Source organism: Heterodontus francisci, chromosome 15 (assembly GCF_036365525.1).
Source record: "Heterodontus francisci isolate sHetFra1 chromosome 15, sHetFra1.hap1, whole genome shotgun sequence".
Lineage (NCBI taxonomy): Eukaryota > Metazoa > Chordata > Chondrichthyes > Heterodontiformes > Heterodontidae > Heterodontus > Heterodontus francisci.
The window spans coordinates 19,772,459-19,791,310 of NC_090385.1; the positions used below are offsets into that span (position 1 = coordinate 19,772,459).

Below are 18,852 nucleotides of genomic sequence, written 5' to 3' on the forward strand. Positions count from 1 at the left end.
GGATGTTGTCAAAGCGGAGATTCATCATTGTCCCTTCTCATGCTATCTAGTGAGGGAAAATCTGGGGTCCATATTGTGAGTGAAAAAACAATTTTTAGATTGTGGAACATGCCATCTTAATCAATTTGTTCTGCTAGTGGTTATTTTCCTCTCTCACTTTGGGGATATGCTTGGATTCGAACTGCCCTCCCTGGCACACTTGGAAATAGCAGCTCCAAGTGTGAGTAGCTGTCTACTTCCTATCACCGCTATGTTCACTGACCTACATTGGCTTCCAGTCCATCAATGCCTCTCTTTTTAAAAAAAAAAAAAACTCACCTTTGTGTTCAAATCCTTCCATGGCCTCAGCCCTAGCTATCTCTTCCAGCCTGACAATCCTCTGAGAAATCTGAGCTACTCCAATTCTGGTCTCTTGTTCATCCCCAGTTTTCATCGATTCACTATTGGCGTCCGTGCCTTCAGCTGCCTATACCCTGAATGAGTCATATACTGTGTAGAAGGAGGCTATTTGGCCTATTGAGTCCATGCTGGCTCTACAGGAACAATCCAGTCAGTCCCACTCCCCACTCTATATCCCCGTAGCCATGCAATTTTATTTCCTTCAAGTGTCCATCCAATTTCCTTTTGAAATCATTGCTTGTTTCCGCTTCCACCACCCTCCTTGGCAGCGAGTTCCAGGTCATTACCACTCGCTGCATAAAAAACGTTTTTCCTCACATCCCCCTGCATCACTTGCCCAAAACCTTCAATCTTTGTCCCCTAGTCCTTGTACCATTAGTTAATGGGAATAGTTTGTCCGTGTTTAACTTATCTAAGCCTGTCATAATCTTGTACACCTCTATGAAATCTCCCCTCAATCTCCTTTTCTCCAAGGAGAATAACCTCCGCTTCTCCCACCTAACCTTGTAGCTAAAATCCCTCATCCCTGGAACCATTCTGGTAAATCTCCTCTGCACCCTCTCGAGGATGCTCAGATCCTTCCTATAGTGTGGTGACGAGAACTGGACGCAATACTCTAGTTGTGGCCTAACTAGAGCTTTATAAAAGTTTAGCATAACTTCCCTGCTTTTGTACTCAGTACCTCTATTTATGAAAGCCGAGATCCATATGCTTTACTAACTACTCTCTCAATATGTCCTGAAATCTTCAACGATCGATGCACATGCACCCCCAGGTCCCTCTGTTCCTTCACGCTCATTATAACTGTGCCATTAAGTATATATTGCCTCACCCTGTCCCTTTTGCCAAAATGCATCACCTCTAACTTGTCCATATTAAATTCCATCTGCCACTTGTCTGCCCATTCTGCCAGCCTATCTATGTCCTGTTGCAGATGGTTTGTATCATCCTCACTGCCACTCCTCCAAGTTTGGTATCATCAGCAAATTTTGAAATTTTGCTCTGTACTCCAAGATCCATGTCATTTTTATATATAGCAAAAAAAAAAAAGCAGTGGTCTTTGCACTGAACCTTGGGGAACACCACTCTCTACCATCTTCCAGTTGAAAACAACCATTTACTTGCTGTTTTCCGTCCTTATACCAGTCTTTTTTTTTTTATCAAATTGGACACTGACCCTCCTATTGCACAAGCCTCAATTTTGTTAACTAGTCTTTTATGTGGTCCTTTGTCAAACTCTTTCTTAAAATCCACATAGACAACATCCACCACATTCCCATTCAACAACCTTCTCTGTTACTTCATCAAAGAATTCAATTACATTAATCAAACACGAACTGCCTTTTACAAATCCATGCTGGCTATCCTTAATTAACTCAAACTGCTCCATGTGCCTGTTAATTTTTTTTCCCTGATTTATTGTTTCTAAAAGCCTATCCATCACTGAAACTAACTGACCTGTAGTTGCTAGGACTGTCCTTACACCCTTTCTTGAACAAAGGTACCATATATGCCACACTCCAATCCTTCGGCACCTCCCCATATCTAGGGAAGGTTGGAAGATTATGACAAGTCCTTCCGCTATCTCCACCCCCACTTCCTTTAGCAAACTGTGATGCAAGCCATTCGGGCCAGGTGACTTATCTACCCCAAGCATAACCTGTCTTTTCAGTACCTCCTCCCTCTCACTTTTTACCCTATCCAATGCCTCTATTTTCTCTGCTTCTGCTGATATTTTGCTGATTCTTGTTCCTTAGTAAACACTGATCCAAAGTACTCTAAGTATTCCAACCTTGCCCTATGCCTCTGAGCATATATTACCTTCTTTCTCCCTAGGCCCCACTCCACTGCTTACGATTTCCATGCTGGAAGAAGATTTTTGGGTTCCCTTTTATTTTGACTGCTATTCTATTCTTGTATGCTCTTTTCCAGTCTTATTTTCCTCTTCACCGCCCCCCTCAATTTAATGTATTTGGCCTGATTCTCACTTGAAGAATTCACCTGACATGCATCATACACACTCTTTTCTTTTTGTTTCATCATAATCTCTATCTCCCTTGTAATCCAAGGAGCCCTGTTTTTGGTTTCCCTAAATTTCGCTCTTGATGGAATTTACCTAGCCTTTACCTGAAGCATCTCATAAACGCCATTGTTCCGTTACAGTTTTTGGTTCCATTTTATTCTGGCTAGATCCCTTCTTGTCACATTGAAATTAACCCTCTTCGAATCTAGCCGTTCTACCCTTGTATCATTCCTTGCTTTTCTACATTATGAGCCTAAACCTTATGATATGATGATCACTCTTACCCGAGTGCACCCCGACAGACACTTGGTCCATTTGGTCCACCTCATTTCCCAGCACCAGATCCAGCAATGCTTCATTCTAGTTGGGCTGAGAACATACTGATCAAGGAAGTTCTCCTGAGCACAATCCAGAAATTCCTCCCTCACCTTTCCTTTTACTCTCCAGTTATCCCAATCAATATTTGGGTAATTCAAGTCTCCCAATGTCACCACTCTTACAGTTCTTGCACATCTCTGATTTCCCTGCATATTTGCTCCTCTATCTCTCTCTCTCGCTATTTGAAGGCCTGTAGAATACCTCTAGTAGCATGATCATATCCTTTTTCTTCACAATTCATAACAAAATGGGTTCTGTCCTTGCTCATTCAAAGATATCCCTCTTTCCAACACTACAATGCCTTCCCTAATCAGTACTGCCACCTCGCTTCCCTTTTTTCCTTCTCTATCTTTTCTGAACACTTTATGTCCTCGTATATTAAACACCCAGTGCTCACCATTTTAAACCGCGTTTCTGTTATTGCCACGGCATCATATTCCCATACTGCTATTGTGCTTGTAGCTCACCAAACTTATTCACCACACTTTCTGCGTTTGTATACATGCATTGTAATCCTGTCTTTGCATTAATCATAGCCCTTCCCAGTCTGCCTCTATCTAATATGGAACTACTCCCTTCTCTAGTACAGTCCAACACTCCCACATCATGCACCTTATTCCTCTTTTCTACTTCCAGATACTGGTGTCCATCCCCCTGCCAATTTATTTTAAACCACTGCCCAACCACACTAGTGAATCTCTCCATGAGGACATTGGTCCCAGTGCTATTGAGGTGCAACTCATCCCTTTTGCATAGGTGCCTTCTGCTCCAGAAGTGGTCCCAATGCCCTGAGAATATGAAGCCCTCCCTCCTGCACCATGCTTCCAGCCACACATTGATCCTCCCTATCTTCTTATTTCTACTCTCACTAATGCGCGGCACTTGGACTTATCCAGAGATTACTATTTGAGGTCCTACTCTTCAACTTCCTCCCTAGCTCTGGAAAATTTGATCGTAGGATCTCATCACCTGCTCTTGCTATGTTGTTGGTACCGAGGTGTACCACAACTCTGGCTCGCTCCCTTCCACTTACAGAATATCCTGCACCCTCTGTGATGTCCTTTATCCTGGCACCAGGAAGGCAACACACCATGCAGGACTCACGATGACTGTTACAGAAATGCCTGTCTGTCCTCCTGACTATGGAATCTCCTCTAACAAATGCATTTCTACACCTTTCTACTCCTCCTGTACATTCCATGGTCTGGATTGCACTCCTTCAGGGTATCGTCACTCCCAGCAGTCTCCAGTACTGAGTATCTGTTTGAGAGTGGCACATACCCTGAAGACTCCTGCACCTCCTCTCTCTTCCTAATCTTCCGGATGAACATCCACCAAGTATCCTGAATCTAGCTCCTGGAAAGTATGATCCAGGAAACTCTCCTGCTCCCTAATGCTCCGCAGTGACTCCATCTGCCCCTTGATCTCGGAAATCCTGAGCTTGAGCACAAGCAGCTGGAGACACTTCCTATACACATGGTTGCCCACGACACGTGAAGTGTGCTGGTGTTCCCACATGATGCAGCAATTGCAAGCAACAGGTCGCAGCTGCCATCCATGATCAAAAAAACCCTATTCCCTCTTTTGTAACTTAGTTAGTACCTTGTTTAAACTATTTAATATTAATTAATGCCTCTCGATCTGCTGCGTGCTAATATACTTACTAATTCACTTAGTGTTATACTTACCCCGACTGAAAGTTTTAATTTCCCAGCTCAAATTTTGTATGAATGCCCTAGTTTCGAAAGAAAAACAAATACTCACTCTCTGCTGCTGCTCTCTTATCCCTTCCGCCGGTCTCACTGTGCTGTCACTCTCTGCTGCTGCTCTCTTATCCCTGCTGCCGGTCTCTCTGTCTGCTGCTGCTCTCTTATCTCTCTCAAATTCTGGAATTCCCACCTTACCGCACTCTTTAACATCTACCTCTTTTTCTCAAAGCTTTTGGTCACCTGTGGGCTAATGAACCTTTGGTTCAATGTTGATGTTTGTCTGAATCTGTTCCTGTGAAGCACCTTGGGACGTTCGCTCCTTTAAGAGCGCTATACCAATGCAAGTTGTTTGCTGTGGGTGAATTGTTGGTCATGGAGTTTGGGCGAAGCACTGCCAAGGATTCTGACTCAAAAAAAACATTTCAAAGTGATTGTGGACAATCTGAACTGTAATTCAATCTGCATTTTGTACTTTTGTCTAGGAATTTAAACTGAAGTCCTGCATTAGGAGAAAATCCGAATCCATTGACAAGCGATTCTGCTTCGATATTGAGACCTTTGAAAGGTAAAGGAATGTTACTGATTGAGGCAAAGACTGTGGTAAGCAGCAGATGGTCAAAGACTGCTGTTGCTAAGAGCAACAAGCTAGAAACAGCAGTGACAATGCAATACCTAACACACATGCTGGCAGAGTATTTGACTTAATGTTATTTTTTTTTAAGCCTGTAGTAACCATGTTGCATTCATTAATCAATCCTGAATATACGTCCATGAGCATCAGCATTATGTAAAGTGTTGATGGGAGGCATATGTCTTGATGTTTTGATCCCCTCTTGGTCCAAGACCTGACAGATGATGCCATGCCCCCCATCGTCGTCTTGCTACTTCAGTCTCTGTGGTTGTTGGGCTGCTCCATGGGGATTGCTCTGTATTAGAAGGAAAGCTGGCATTCCATCTGTCATGCCAGTTTGGATTAGTGTCTCCAGCTTGAGAGGCTGAGCCTGAATCTGCGACTAACGGGGAGATGGGTGGCTATGGTGTTAGAGTCCCCTCTTTCTCCACTCCGCCATGTCCAAGATGGTGGGCATGTCAATTAAACCACATAGACTTCTTCTCATCTTTTTGTTCTGTCACAACTCCACTTGGGAGTGTAATAACACGAGGAGTGTCTGGGAGCCTGTTTAAGAAGGAATGCTGCTAATAAAACAGAAAATATACCCGTTCAGCCGGGACTCAGTGGGTACTCACTCTCTACTCTGAGTCAGATGGTTGTGGGTTCAAGTCCCACTCCAGAGACTTGAGCACCAAATCTAGGCTGGCACTCCAGTGTAGGACTGAGGGAGTGCTACACTGTTGGAGGTGCCGTCCTTCAGGTGAGATGTTAGACTGAGGCCCTGTCTGCCCCCTCAAATGGGCGCCAAAGATTTCATTGCACTATTTTGAAGAACTGGGGAGCTCGCCTCAGTGTCCTGGCAAATATTTATCCCTTGACCAATATCAGATCTTAAACAGATTATCACACTGCTTTTTTGTGGGATCATGCTGTGCACAAATTGGCTTCCGTAATTCCAACATTTACAACAGTGACAACACTTCACCAAAGTTGTTCTTTGGCTATGAAGCACTTTGAGACATCCTGAGGTTGTATGAACCAAGTCTTTCACTTTTTCTTTTCTTCTTCCTCACCTGTAATAATACTGCATTTTTGTCTGTCCAGACGGTTTTGATTGGTCAATTTAAGGGGTGGGTCTGTTACTGGGTTTATTTGGTGGGTGGTGCCTGGCACACAAAGGACTGGAGCTTATGATGTATGTGCAGCTGCCAACCGTTGGCGGTGGTGGTGGGATGCAGGTTGTGGAGAATAAAAAGAGCGGAAAGTAAGGGGAGCCCAACAAAGTTACTCTGAGTGGAGAGATTGTTTCCAGATGGGAATGGCATGGGAGGGATGGATGAGATGATGGAATTGCTGAGTGGGTCAAAATGGCAGGGACAATTATCTGATGCAACTTATTATTTGAAAGCTATACATTGGGCTAAAAATGAAGATGGACCAGATTTGAATGAAAAAGTTTTAGAGAAGCTGTCAGATGAATTAAAACAACGAACAAAGCACAGCACAGGAACAGGCCATTCCAAGCCTGCGCCGATCTTGATGCCTGCCTAAACTAAAACCTTCTGCACTTTCAGGGACTGTATCCCTCTATTCCCATCCTATTCATGTATTTGTCAAGATGCCTCTTAAACGTCGCTATCGTACCTGCTTCCACCACCTCCCCCGGCAGCAAGTTCCAGGCACTCACCACCCTCTGTGTAAAGAACTTGCCTCGCACATCCCCTCTAAACTTTGCCCCTCTCACCTTAAACCTATGTCCCCTAGTAACTGACTCTTCCACCCTGGGAAAAAGCTTCTGACTATCCACTCTGTCCATGCCGCTCATAACTTTGTAAACCTCTATCATGTCGCCCCTCCACCTCCGTCGTTGCAGTGAAAACAATCCGAGTTTATCCAACCTCTCCTCATAGCTAATGCCCTCCAGACCAGGCAACATCCTGGTAAACCTCTTCTGTACCCTCTCCAAAGCCTCCACGTCCTTCTGGTAGTGTGGCGACCAGAATTGCACGCAATATTCTAAGTGTGGCCTAACTAAGGTTCTGTACAGCTGCAGCATGACTTGCCTATTTTTATACTCTATGCCCCGACCGATGAAGGCAAGCATGCCGTATGCCGCCTTGACTACCTTATCCACCTGGGTTGCCACTTTCAGTGACCTGTGGACCTGTACGCCCAGATCTCTCTGCCTGTCAATACTCCTAAGGGTTCTGCCATTTACTGTATACTTCCCACCTGCATTAGACCTTCCAAAATGAATTACCTCACATTTGTCCGGATTAAACTCCATCTGCCATTTCTCCGCCCAAGTCTCCAACCGATCTATATCCTGCTGTATCCTCTGACAATCCTCGTCACTATCCGCAACTCCACCAACCTTTGTGTCGTCCGCAAACGTACTAATCAGACCAGCTACATTTTCCTCCAAATCATCTATGTATACTACAAATAGCAGAGGTCCCAGCACTGATCCCTGCGGAACAACACTAGTCACATCCCTCCATTCAGAAAAGCACCCTTCCACTGCTACCCTCTGTCTTCTATGACTCAGCCAGTTCTGTATCCATCTTGCCAGCTCACCTCTGATCCCGTGTGACTTCACCTTTTGTACCAGTCTGCCATAAGGGACCTTGTCAAAGGCTTTACTGAAGTCCATATAGATAACATCCACTGCCCTTCCTTCATCAATCATCTTTGTCACTTCCTCAAAAAACTCAATCAAATTAGTGAGACACGACCCCCCCCCCCCCCCCCCCCTTCACAAAACCATGCTGCCTCTCGCTAATAAGTTCGTTTGTTTCCAAATGGGAGTAAATCCTGTCCCGAAGAATCCTCTCTAATAATTTCCCTACCACTGACGTAAGGCTCACCGGCCTATAATTTCCAGGATTATCCTTGCTACCCTTCTTAAACAAAGGAACAACATTGGCTATTCTCCAGTCCTCTGGGACCTCACCTGTAGCCAATGAGGATGCAAATATTTCTGTCAAGGCCCCAGCAATTTCTTCCCTTGCCTCCCTTAGTATTCTGGAGTAGATCCCATCAGGCCCTGGGGACTTATCTACCTTAATGCTTTGCAAGACACCCAACACCTCCTCCTTTTTGATAATGAGATGACTGAGACTACCTACACTCCCTTCCCTGGGCTCATCATCCACGAAGTCCTTCTCTTTGGTGAATACTGATGCAAAGTACTCATTTAGTACCCCGCCCATTTCTTCTGGCTCCACGCATAGATTCCCATCTCTGTCCTTGAGTGGGCCAACCCTTTCCCTGGTTACCCTCTTGCTCTTTATATACGTATAAAAAGCCTTGGGATTATCCTTAATCCTGTTTGCCAATGACTTTTCATGACCCCTTTTAGCCCTCCTGACTCCTTGCTTAAGTTCCTTCCTACTGTCTTTATATTCCTCAAGGGATTCATCTGTTCCTAGCCTTCCAGCCCTTACTAATTCTTCCTTTTTCTTTTTGACTAGGCTCACAATATCCCGTGTTATCCAAGGTTCCCGAAACTTGCCAAACTTATCCTTCTTCCTCACAGGAACATACTGGTCCTGGATTCTAATCAACTGACGTTTGAAAGACTCCCACATGTCAGATGTTGATTTACCCTCAAACAGCCGCCCCCAATCTAAATTCTTCAGTTCCAGCCTAATATTATATAATTAACCTTCCCCCAATTTAGCACCTTCACCCGAGGACTACTCTTATCCTTATCCACAAGTATCTTAAAACGAATTATGGTCACTGTTACCGAAATGATCCCCTACTGAAACTTCGACCACCTGGCTGGGCTCTTCCCCAATACCAGGTCCAGTATGGCCCCATCCCTAGTTGGACTATCTACATCTTGTTTCAAGAAGCCCTCCTGGATGCTCCTTACAAATTCTGCCCCATCCAAGCCCCTAACACTAAGTGAGTCCCAGTCAATATAGGGGAAGTTAAAATCACCCACCACTACAACCCTGTTACCTTTACATCTTTCCAAAATCTGTCTACATATCTGCTCCTCTACCTCCCGCTGGCTGTTGGGAGGCCTGTAGAAAACCCCCAATATCGTGACTGCACCCATATTGCCTTGCTGCACGACCCCTCCGAGGTGTCTTCCTGCAGTACAGCTGTGATATTCTCCTTAACAAGTAATGCCATTCCCCCACCCCTTTTACATCCCCCTCTATCCCGCCTGAAGCTTCTAAATCCTGGAACAGTTAGCTGCCAATCCTGTCCTTCCCTCAACCAAGTCTCTAATAGCAACAACATCATATTTCCAAGTACTAATCCAAGCTCTAAATTCATCTGCCTTACCTGTTATACTTCTCGCATTGAAACAAATGCACTTCAGACCACCAGTCCCGCTGTGCTCCGCAACACCTCCCTGCCTGCTCTTCCTCTTAGTCTTACTGGCCTTATTTACTAGTTCCCCCTCATTTATTTCACTTGCTGTCCTACTGCATCAGCATTGAATTCTAAAATGAAGATGATGATAACAGTCTATGCCCTCCAAAGTTTCTACACAGTCTGACTCCAATGGGCATGCCCTGCACAAACCTGCACTCGAGGAAGGAGCAATTATAATCTTGCTTTGAAACTTGAATCCTTAACAAAGACTTTGTCATAGAACGAGATTGATGAGGAAGCTGTTTTCTTCGATGATTGATAGATGCTGAAATTATAACAGGCAGATTTCAAGGAAATAGAGTGTTTACTCTTCAAATAATATTGAGCTCATCAGATATTAACCTGCCTTTTCAACTCTGGAGAAAACAGTTCACAATTAGACTTTTATATTCTATGATTATTGTTATGACCAGGTGAGTAGGGGTCTAGGGTTCCATTTCAGCCTTCACCTGGTCTTACTGTAACAGGTTTTAATTTTAAAAACACCGTGTTTTTAACTCCCCCTTGGTGAATCCTTGTTCACTGCTTTCCAATTATAAGGCAAAGAAACCAGCACAAACAGGTCTTAAATTTCAATCTTTCTTCTTTAAACCTATTAAAATTGAACTCTAATTCGGTTGACGCCTACGGTACACGACACACCCACGCTTGCATGCATAAACGATACACACATGTAGATAGAGAGAAAGAAAACAGAAGAAATAAAGTGGAAAAGTTTGAGGCAATATCTGAAGACGTTTTGTGTGTTACAGTTCTTCGACCTCCCTGTAGTGTCCTTTATTGTGGATGGATCTTGCTTTTCGTTGGGGCTCAGTATTCTTCTTAAACCTTGTTCACTGTAGGAGACTTTTCTCTCTTGGGGTTCATGTGTCTTCAGTGGATTTGGAGTTCTGGGAAAAAAAGATGGGAGTAGGCAGACAGACAGGAGGTCTGCTTTAGTCCAGGAGCATTCTGCTTTCTGCAGACTCTCAATTCAAACTCTACAATTCAGAAAAAAAAAAACAGACTGCCAAGCAGGTTAGTCATGTGACTAACTGGTTTGACCACGTCTGTTTGTGGATTGTATTGGAGCAGGGGATAGCTCCTTTATTCTAAACACTGTCTGTTAATATGCAAAAATGTCTTTTCAGCCAGGGGCCTGGCAACCCCTTGTCACAGGCCTTCTCTTCTTCCCAGCACCAATTTGACATTCATGTCCATGTGGTGAAATTAATGTGCCTCACTCTTGGCAGGTGGGGGTCTGCATGACACTATAAACAAGTCACAAGGCCAGAGTCTTGACAAAATTTGTATTTGTATTCCTAGGCCTGTTTTTACACATGGACAGCTTTATGTAGCTTTTTCCAGAGCGAGAAGTTTTGATTCTGTTAAAGCCTTTGGTGAAAGAATAACTAGAAATCCTGTATTTAAAGAAATACTGTGGCAATAAAGATAATAATTTGACTGCAAATGTTTTGCGGCTCTCTGCTAGTTCTGCAGTAAACTCGAAACAAATCTTCCTTTCATAGGCAAGGCCCGGTCACACTCCAAGCGCTTTCGGAAGCCAACAGAAGGTTATGGATTGAGGCAATGGATGGCAAAGAGCCAGTGAGTATCTTGCCATATTCTGTTTGCTTAGTTTTTTTTTTATAAAGTTGATTGATTTGCATCTCCATACTCTCACCTTTCATGGAACGCACTTTCCCAGCCAACAGGGCAGGCAAATGCGCTGTGAATCCTTTCAGTGCAGTTACAATTTCAGTTTTCTCAACAGACTTCATTACACAGGCAAGAAATGGAAACTTAACCTTGTGTGTGACCTGACGAGGATAGCATAGCTGAAGGTCAGCAATCTACCCTTGTACTGCTGAAGTATATACTGGGAATAGTATGGATTACCCAATTTACACATCACACTGATGGACCATATAGTTCTGAAGCAAAGTAAATCAGCAATTAAATAACATTCAACTTCTGATGCAAAAATTATATCAAAATTTGTAGAGCCTTTTTTTTTTAAAGAATCCCGTAACCGAATCTATCTTGGCTCTTGCAGCTCCATGGAGTTCTGAGCAGCAGACCAGGCTCAAAGGGCCGAATGGTCTACTGCTTCCGTTTTTTATGTTCTTGTACTAGCTTGACACTGAAACATGCAAAGGGAAAGGCTGCAGTAAATGTACTTGGTCCAGGAAGCTGCTTGTACGTCACATCAAAAGCAGAACCTTTCACAACAGGGGAAATGTTTGAGCACTCTGTTGAGAATCATCTGCATTGGATGGGAGGTGACAAAATAACCTCCCCTGTTGCTTAGTTTGAGACAAAGCAGAACAGAATCTTTCTTTTGGTAAGACAGCCTCCTTTTGTGAAACATCGGGGGCAATTTTAACCGACCTAGCCAGGTGGGAAACACAGAATTGGATGGAATGTTATTTGAGCATCCTGCTGGATTTTTCACACTTCCATTGAAGTCAGCAGAGAGTGATTATAGAGTGGAGTGTATAAGCAGCATTCCACCTGCTCCCCACGGTTTTCCCACCTGGTGCATTGTTAACGTGACCCCCGTGGAGTCAGCAATCCATCCATTGTCACTGAGGTTTGTACCAGGTACTGGAGTAAACTCCTATGCTATGGACCTGAGGCCGCCAGACAGTATATTCACTCTACCCAGAAGTTTTCAAAGACAAAGAGCAAAAGGAATCCAATTAGGAGCAGTAACTTTGGACGAGCAACAATTTAAATAAGATGTGACCAATCTAGGACGGAACCTGTATCTGTGATAAAGGCCCCTTTTCTAACCAGCTGCAGTTACAAAACCGGCATGGGGTGTCATGCTCAGTTTGAAAGATATAAAACTTTGCTCCTCCTATATGACGATCTCCATTATTTTGCTGTTTGGGCCTCATCTCTCCACATTCAGTTCGTTCAGTTGCTTTGACACATTGGATATTGAACGAGAAAAATCTACAATTTATTTCCAACTTCCTTTCTCCTTTATTCTGTGTGAATTCTAATCCATTCATTAAAACCTTTTGCACAAGGTGCAAAATTCAGTAAATTTAAATTGCCATTTGTTTGCTGAGTTAGAAATCCAAATCCTTCTACATATCTTTAGCAACAGGCTAAATGTGTGGGGAGTCCTGGGCAATATTCATCACTCAACCACTCTCACTTAAAGATGATTATCTGGTCATTGTGACATTGCTGTTTTTGTTTGTTCCTATATTTCGGGGAAGGAAAGTTATTACATGATGCAACCTTTATCCAGTGCTTGTGTTCTGGCATCTACTGCAAACTGATGGGTGGTGGGTTCCTTGATATTGAATGACAACAACAGCTTGTATTATATAATAATGCCTTAAACACAGTAAAAGGCACCAAGGTGCTTCACTGGAGCAGTATTAAAACAAAATTTGACAGTGATTAAAATCGGGGAGGCTCAATAGCACAAAATTAGAGGAGCGTGGATATTTTGGAGGGTTGTGGGGCTGGAGGAGATTACAGCAATGGAGAGGGACGAGGCCATGGAGGGATTTGAAAATGAGGATGAGAATTTTAAAATCTCTGCATTGCTGAACCTGGAGCCAATGTAGGTCAGCGAGCACAGGGGTGATATTGGAATGGGACTTGGTGTGAGCTTTTTGTTGAAAATTTGTTCATGGGATGTGGGTGTCACTGGCCAGGCCAGCAATTATCGCCCATCCCTAATTGCCCTTGAGAAGGTGTTGGTGAGCTGCCTTCTTGAACCGCTGCAGTCCTTGGGGTGTATGTACACCTGTTAGGGAGGGAGTTCCAGGATTTTGACCCAGCAACGGTGAGGGAGCGGTGATATAGTTCCAAGTCAGGATGGTGTGTGGCTTGGAGGGGAGCTTGCAGCTGGTCGTGTTCCCATGCATCTACTGCTCTTGTCCTTGTAGGTGGTAGAAGTCATGGGATTGGAAGATGCTGTCGAAGGAGACTTGGTGAGTTGCTGCAGTGCACCTTGTAGATGGTACACACTACTGCCACTGTGCATGGGTGGTTAAAGGAGTGAATGTTGAAGGTGCTGGATGGGGTGCCAAGCGGGCTGCTTTATCCTGGCTGGTGTTTAGCTTCTTGAGTGTTGTTAGAGCAGAACTCATCCAGGCAAGTGGAGAGTATTCCATCACACTCCTGACTTGTGCCTTGTAGATGGTGGACAGGCATTGAGGAGACAGGAGGCGAGTTACTCATTGCAGAATTCCCAGCTTCTGACCTGCTGTTGTAGCCACTGTATTTTGTGACTGGTCCAGTTCAGTTTCTGGTCAACAATAACCCCCAGGATGGTGAGGTTAGGACAAGCGCAGCAGACTTTTGGATGAACTCAAGCTTACAAAGGGTAGAATATGGGAGGCTGGCCAGGAGTTCATTGGAATAGTGAAGTATAGGAGGTAACAAAGGCCTGGATGAGGGTTTTGGCAGCAGATGAGCTGAGGCAGACGCAGCACCAGGTTAGAAACGGAGAAAAATAGGAGCAGGAGTAGGCCATTCGGCCCTTCGAGCCTGCTCCGCCATTCAATACAATCATGGCTGATCATCCAAACTCAGCACCCTGTTCCCCCTTTCTCCCTGTATCCCTTGATCCCTTTAGCCCTAAGAACTATGTCTAACTCTTTCTTGAATATATTTAATAATTTGGCCTCAACTGCTTTCTGTGGTAGAGAATTCCACAGGTTCACCACTCTCTGGGTGAAGAAATCTCTCCTCATCTCAGTCCTCAATGGCTTATCCCTTATCCTTAGACTGTGACCCCTGGTCCTGGACTCCCCCGCCATCGGAAACATCCTTCCTGCATCTAGTCTGTCCAGTCCTGTTAGAATTTTGTAGGTTTCTATGAGATCCCCTCTCATTCTTCTAAACTCTAGCGAATACAAGCCTAATCGACCCAATCTCTCTTCATACATCAGTCCTGCCAACCCAGAAATCAGTCTGGTGAACCTTTGCTGCACTTTCTCCATAGCAAGAACATCCTTCCTCAGATAAGGAGACCAAAATTGCACACAATACTCCAGATGTGGTTTCACCAAGGCCTTGTATAATTGCAGCAAGACATCCTTGCTCCTGTACTCGAATCCTCTCACTATGAAGGCCAACATACCATTTGCCTTCTTAACTGCCTGCTGCACCTGCATGCTTACTTTCAGCGACTGGTGCACAAGGACACCCAGGTCTCACTGCACCTCCCCCTTTCCCAATCTATCGCCGTTCAGATAATCCCCCTTCCTGTTTTTGCCTCCAAAGTGGATAACCTCACATTTATCCACATTATACTGCATTTGCCATGTATTTGCTCTCTCAACCTGCCCAAATCACATTGGAGCTTCTCTGCATCCTCCTCACAGCTCCCACTCCCACCCAGCTTTGTGTCGTCTGCTAACTAGGATATATTACATTTAATTCCCTCATCTATATCATTAATATATATTGTGAATAGCTGGGGTCCTAGCACCGATTCCTGTGGTACCCCACTAGTCGCTGCCTGCCACTCGGAAAAAGACCTGTTTATTCCTGCTCTTTGTTTCCTGTCTGCCAACCAGTTCTCTATCCATGATTGGTTGGAGGTTATGTTATGGAGTTGGAAATTAGTAAAAATTCCCTACACAATGAGCCCCTAATCTCAGTGAGACTATCTAGGGATAGGCAGAAGTAGAAGAAAGGAGGGAACAAAGATCTAGAAGGTGAATAAGTTAGCCCTGTTGGTGTTGATCTCCTGCTTGTTATCTGAAAAGTGACGTTTACAAAAGTTTGAGGTCACGAGGTCTGTTCCAGTGCGGGTATGTGCTTGCTAAAACTTTTAGAATGGTTACAGGAGACCATAAAGTAGATTAGAATTAGAACATTACAGCGCAGTACAGGCCCTTCGGCCCTCGATTTTGCGCCGACCTGTGAAACCATTTGACCTACACTATTCCATTTTCATCCATATGTCTATCCAATGACCACTTAAATGCCCTTAAAGTTGGCGAGTCTACTACTGTTGCAGGCAGGGCATTCCACACCCCTACTACTCTCTGTGTAAAGAAACTACCTCTAGCATCTGTCCTATATCTATCATCCCTCAACTTAAAGCTATGTCCCCTCGTGTTTGCCATCACCATCCGAGGAAAAAGACTCTCACTATCCACCCTATCTAACCCTCTGATTATCTTATATGTCTCTATTAAGTCACCTCTCCTCCTCCTTCTCTCCAACGAAAACAAACTCAAGTCCCTCGGCCTTTCCTCGTAAGACCTTCCCTCCATACCAGGCAACATCCTAGTAAATCTCCTCTGCACCCTTTCCAAAGCTTCCACATCCTTCCTATAATGCGGTGACCAGAACTGCACGCAATACTCCAGGTGCAGTCTCACCAGAGTTTTGTACAGCTGCAGCATGACCTCGTGGCTCTGAAACTCGATCCCCCTACTAATAAAAGCTAACACACCATATGCCTTCTTAACAGCCCTATTAACCTGGGTAGCAACTTTCAGGGATTTATGTACCTGGACACCAAGATCTCTCTGTTCATCTACACTACCAAGAATCTTCCCATTAGCCCAGTACTCTGCATTCCTGTTACTCCTTCCAAAGTGAATCACCTCACACTTTTCCCCATTAAACTCCATTTGCCATCTCTCAGCCCAGCTCTGCAGCCTATCTATGTCCCTCTGTACCCTACAACATCCTTCGGCACTATCCACAACTCCACCGACCTTCGTGTCATCCGCAAATTTACTAACCCACCCTTCTACACCCTCTTCCAGGTCATTTATAAAAATGACAAACAGCAGTGGCCCCAAGACAAATCCTTGTAACTAAACTCCAGGATGAACATTTGCCATCGACCACCACCCTCTGTCTTCTTTCAGCTAGCCAATTTCTGATCCAAAGCTCTAAATCACCTTCAACCCCATACTTCCGTATTTTCTGCAATAGCCTACCGTGGGGAACCTTATCAAACGCCTTACTGAAATCCATATACACCACATCCACTGCTTTACCCTCATCCACCTGTTTGGTCACCTTCTCGAAAAACTCAATAAGGTTTGTGAGGCACGACCTACCCTTCGCAAAACCGTGCTGACTATCGCTAATGAACTTATTCTTTTCAAGATGATTATAAATCCTGTCTCTTCTAACCTTTTCCAACATTTTACCCACAACCGAAGTAAGGCTCACAGGTCTATAATTACCAGGGCTGTCTCTACTCCCCTTCTTGAACAAGGGGACAACATTTCCTATCCTCCAGTCTTCCGGCACTATTCCTGTCGACAATGACGACATAAAGATCAAGGACAAAGGCTCTGCAATCTCCTCCCTAGCTTCCCAGAGAATCCTAGGATAAATCCCATCTGGCCCAGGGGACTTATCTATTTTCACACTTTGCAAAATTGCTAACACCTCCTCCTTGTGAACCTCAATCCCATCTAGCCTAGTAGTCTGAATCTCAGTATTCTCTTCGACAACATTTTCTTTCTCTACTGTAAATACTGACGAAAAATATTCATTTAACGCTTCCCCTATCTCCTCTGATTCCACACACAACTTCGCACTACTATCCTTGATTGGCCCTAATCTACCTCTAGTCATTCTTTTATTCCTGATATACCTATAGAAAGCTTTAGGGTTTTCCTTGATCCTATCCGCCAATGACTTCTCGTGTCCTCTCCTTGCTGTTCTTAGCTCTCCCTTTAGATCCTTCCTGGCTAGCTTGTAACTCTCAAGCGCCCTAACTGAGCCTTCACGTCTCATCCTAACATAAGCCGCCGCCTTCCTCTTGACAAGCGCTTCAACTTCTTTAGTAAACCACGGCTCCCTCGCTCGACAACTTCCTCCCTGCCTGACCGGTACATACTTATCAAGGACGCGCAGTAGCTGCCCCTTGAATAAGCTCCACATTTCGATTGTTCCCATCCCCTGCAGTTTCCTTCCCCATCCTACGCATCCTAAATCTTGCCTAATCGCATCATAATTTCCTTTCCCCCAGCTATAATTCTTGCCCTGCGGTATATTCCTGTCCCTGCCCATCGCTAAGGTAAACCTAACCGAATTGTGATCACTATCACCAAAGTGCTCACCTACATCTAAATCTAACACTTGGCCGGGTTCATTACCCAGTACCAAATCCAATATGGCATCGCCCCTGGTTGGCCTGTCTACATACTGTGTCAGAAAACCCTCCTGCACACACTGGACAAAAACTGACCCATCTAAAGTACTCGAACTATAGTATTTCCAGTCGATATTTGGAAAGTTAAAGTCCCCCATAACAGCTACCCTGTTACTCTCGCCCCTGTCGAGAATCATCTTCGCTATCCTTTCCTCTACATCTCTGGAACTATTCAGAGGTTTATAGAAGACTCCCAACAGGGTGACCTCTCCTCTCCTGTTTCTAACCTCGGCCCATACTACCTCAGTAGACAAGTCCTCAAACGTCCTTTCTGCCACTGTAATACTCTCCTTGATTAACAATGCCACACCCCCTCCTCTTTTACCATCTTCTCTGTTCTTACTGAAACATCTAAATCCCGGAACCTGCAACATCCATTCCTGCCCCTGCTCTACCCATGTCTCCGAAATGGCCACTACATCGAGATCCCAGGTACCAACCCATGCTGCAAGCTCACCCACCTTATTCCGGATGCTCCTGGCATTGAAGTAGACACACTTTAAACCAAGTTCTTGCTTGCCAGTGCCCTCTTGCGTCCTTGTAACCTTATCCCTGACCTCACTACTCTCAACATCCTGTACACTGGAACTACAATTTTGGTTCCCATTCCCCTGCTGAATTAGTTTAAACCCCCCCGAAGAGCACTAGCAAATCTACCCCCCAGGATATTGGTACCCCTCTGGTTCAGGTGAAGACCATCCTGTTTGTAGAGGTCCCACCTACCCCAGAAAGAGCCCCAATTATCCAGGAAACCAAAACCCTTCCTCCTGCACCATCCCTGCAGCCACGTGTTCAACTCCTCTCTCTCCCTATTCCTCGCTTCGCTATCACGTGGCACGGGCAACAACCCAGAGATAACAATTCTGTTTGTTCTCGCTCTAAGCTTCCACCCTAGCTCCCTGAATTTCTGCCTTAAATCCCCATCTCTCTTTCTACCTATGTCGTTGGTGCCTATGTGGGGCTGCTCCCCCTCCCCCTTAAGGATCCCAAAAACACGATCCGAGACATCACGAACCCTGGCACCTGGGAGGCAACACACCAACCGTAAGTCTCTCTCGTTCCCACAGAACCTCCTATCTGTTCCCCTAACTATGGAGTCCCCAATGACTAATGCTCTGCTCCTCTTCCCCCTTCCCTTCTGAGCAACAGGGACAGACTCTGTGCCAGATACCTGTACCCCATTGTTTACCCC

At 44.8% G+C, this 18,852-nt stretch overlaps 1 protein-coding gene across 3 annotated transcripts in view; it reads left to right on the forward strand.

Annotated features, from left to right (window-relative positions):
• The window catches only part of ophn1 (oligophrenin 1), a 211,343-nt gene that overhangs the window by 108,542 nt on the left and 83,949 nt on the right, over positions 1 to 18,852 (forward strand). For all 3 annotated transcript variants that reach the window (XM_068047210.1, XM_068047211.1, XM_068047212.1), the window contains exons 10-11: positions 4,992 to 5,074; positions 11,026 to 11,104. In XM_068047210.1, coding sequence (XP_067903311.1) covers positions 4,992 to 5,074; positions 11,026 to 11,104 — 162 coding nt within the window. The remainder of the gene's footprint in view (positions 1 to 4,991; positions 5,075 to 11,025; positions 11,105 to 18,852) is intronic.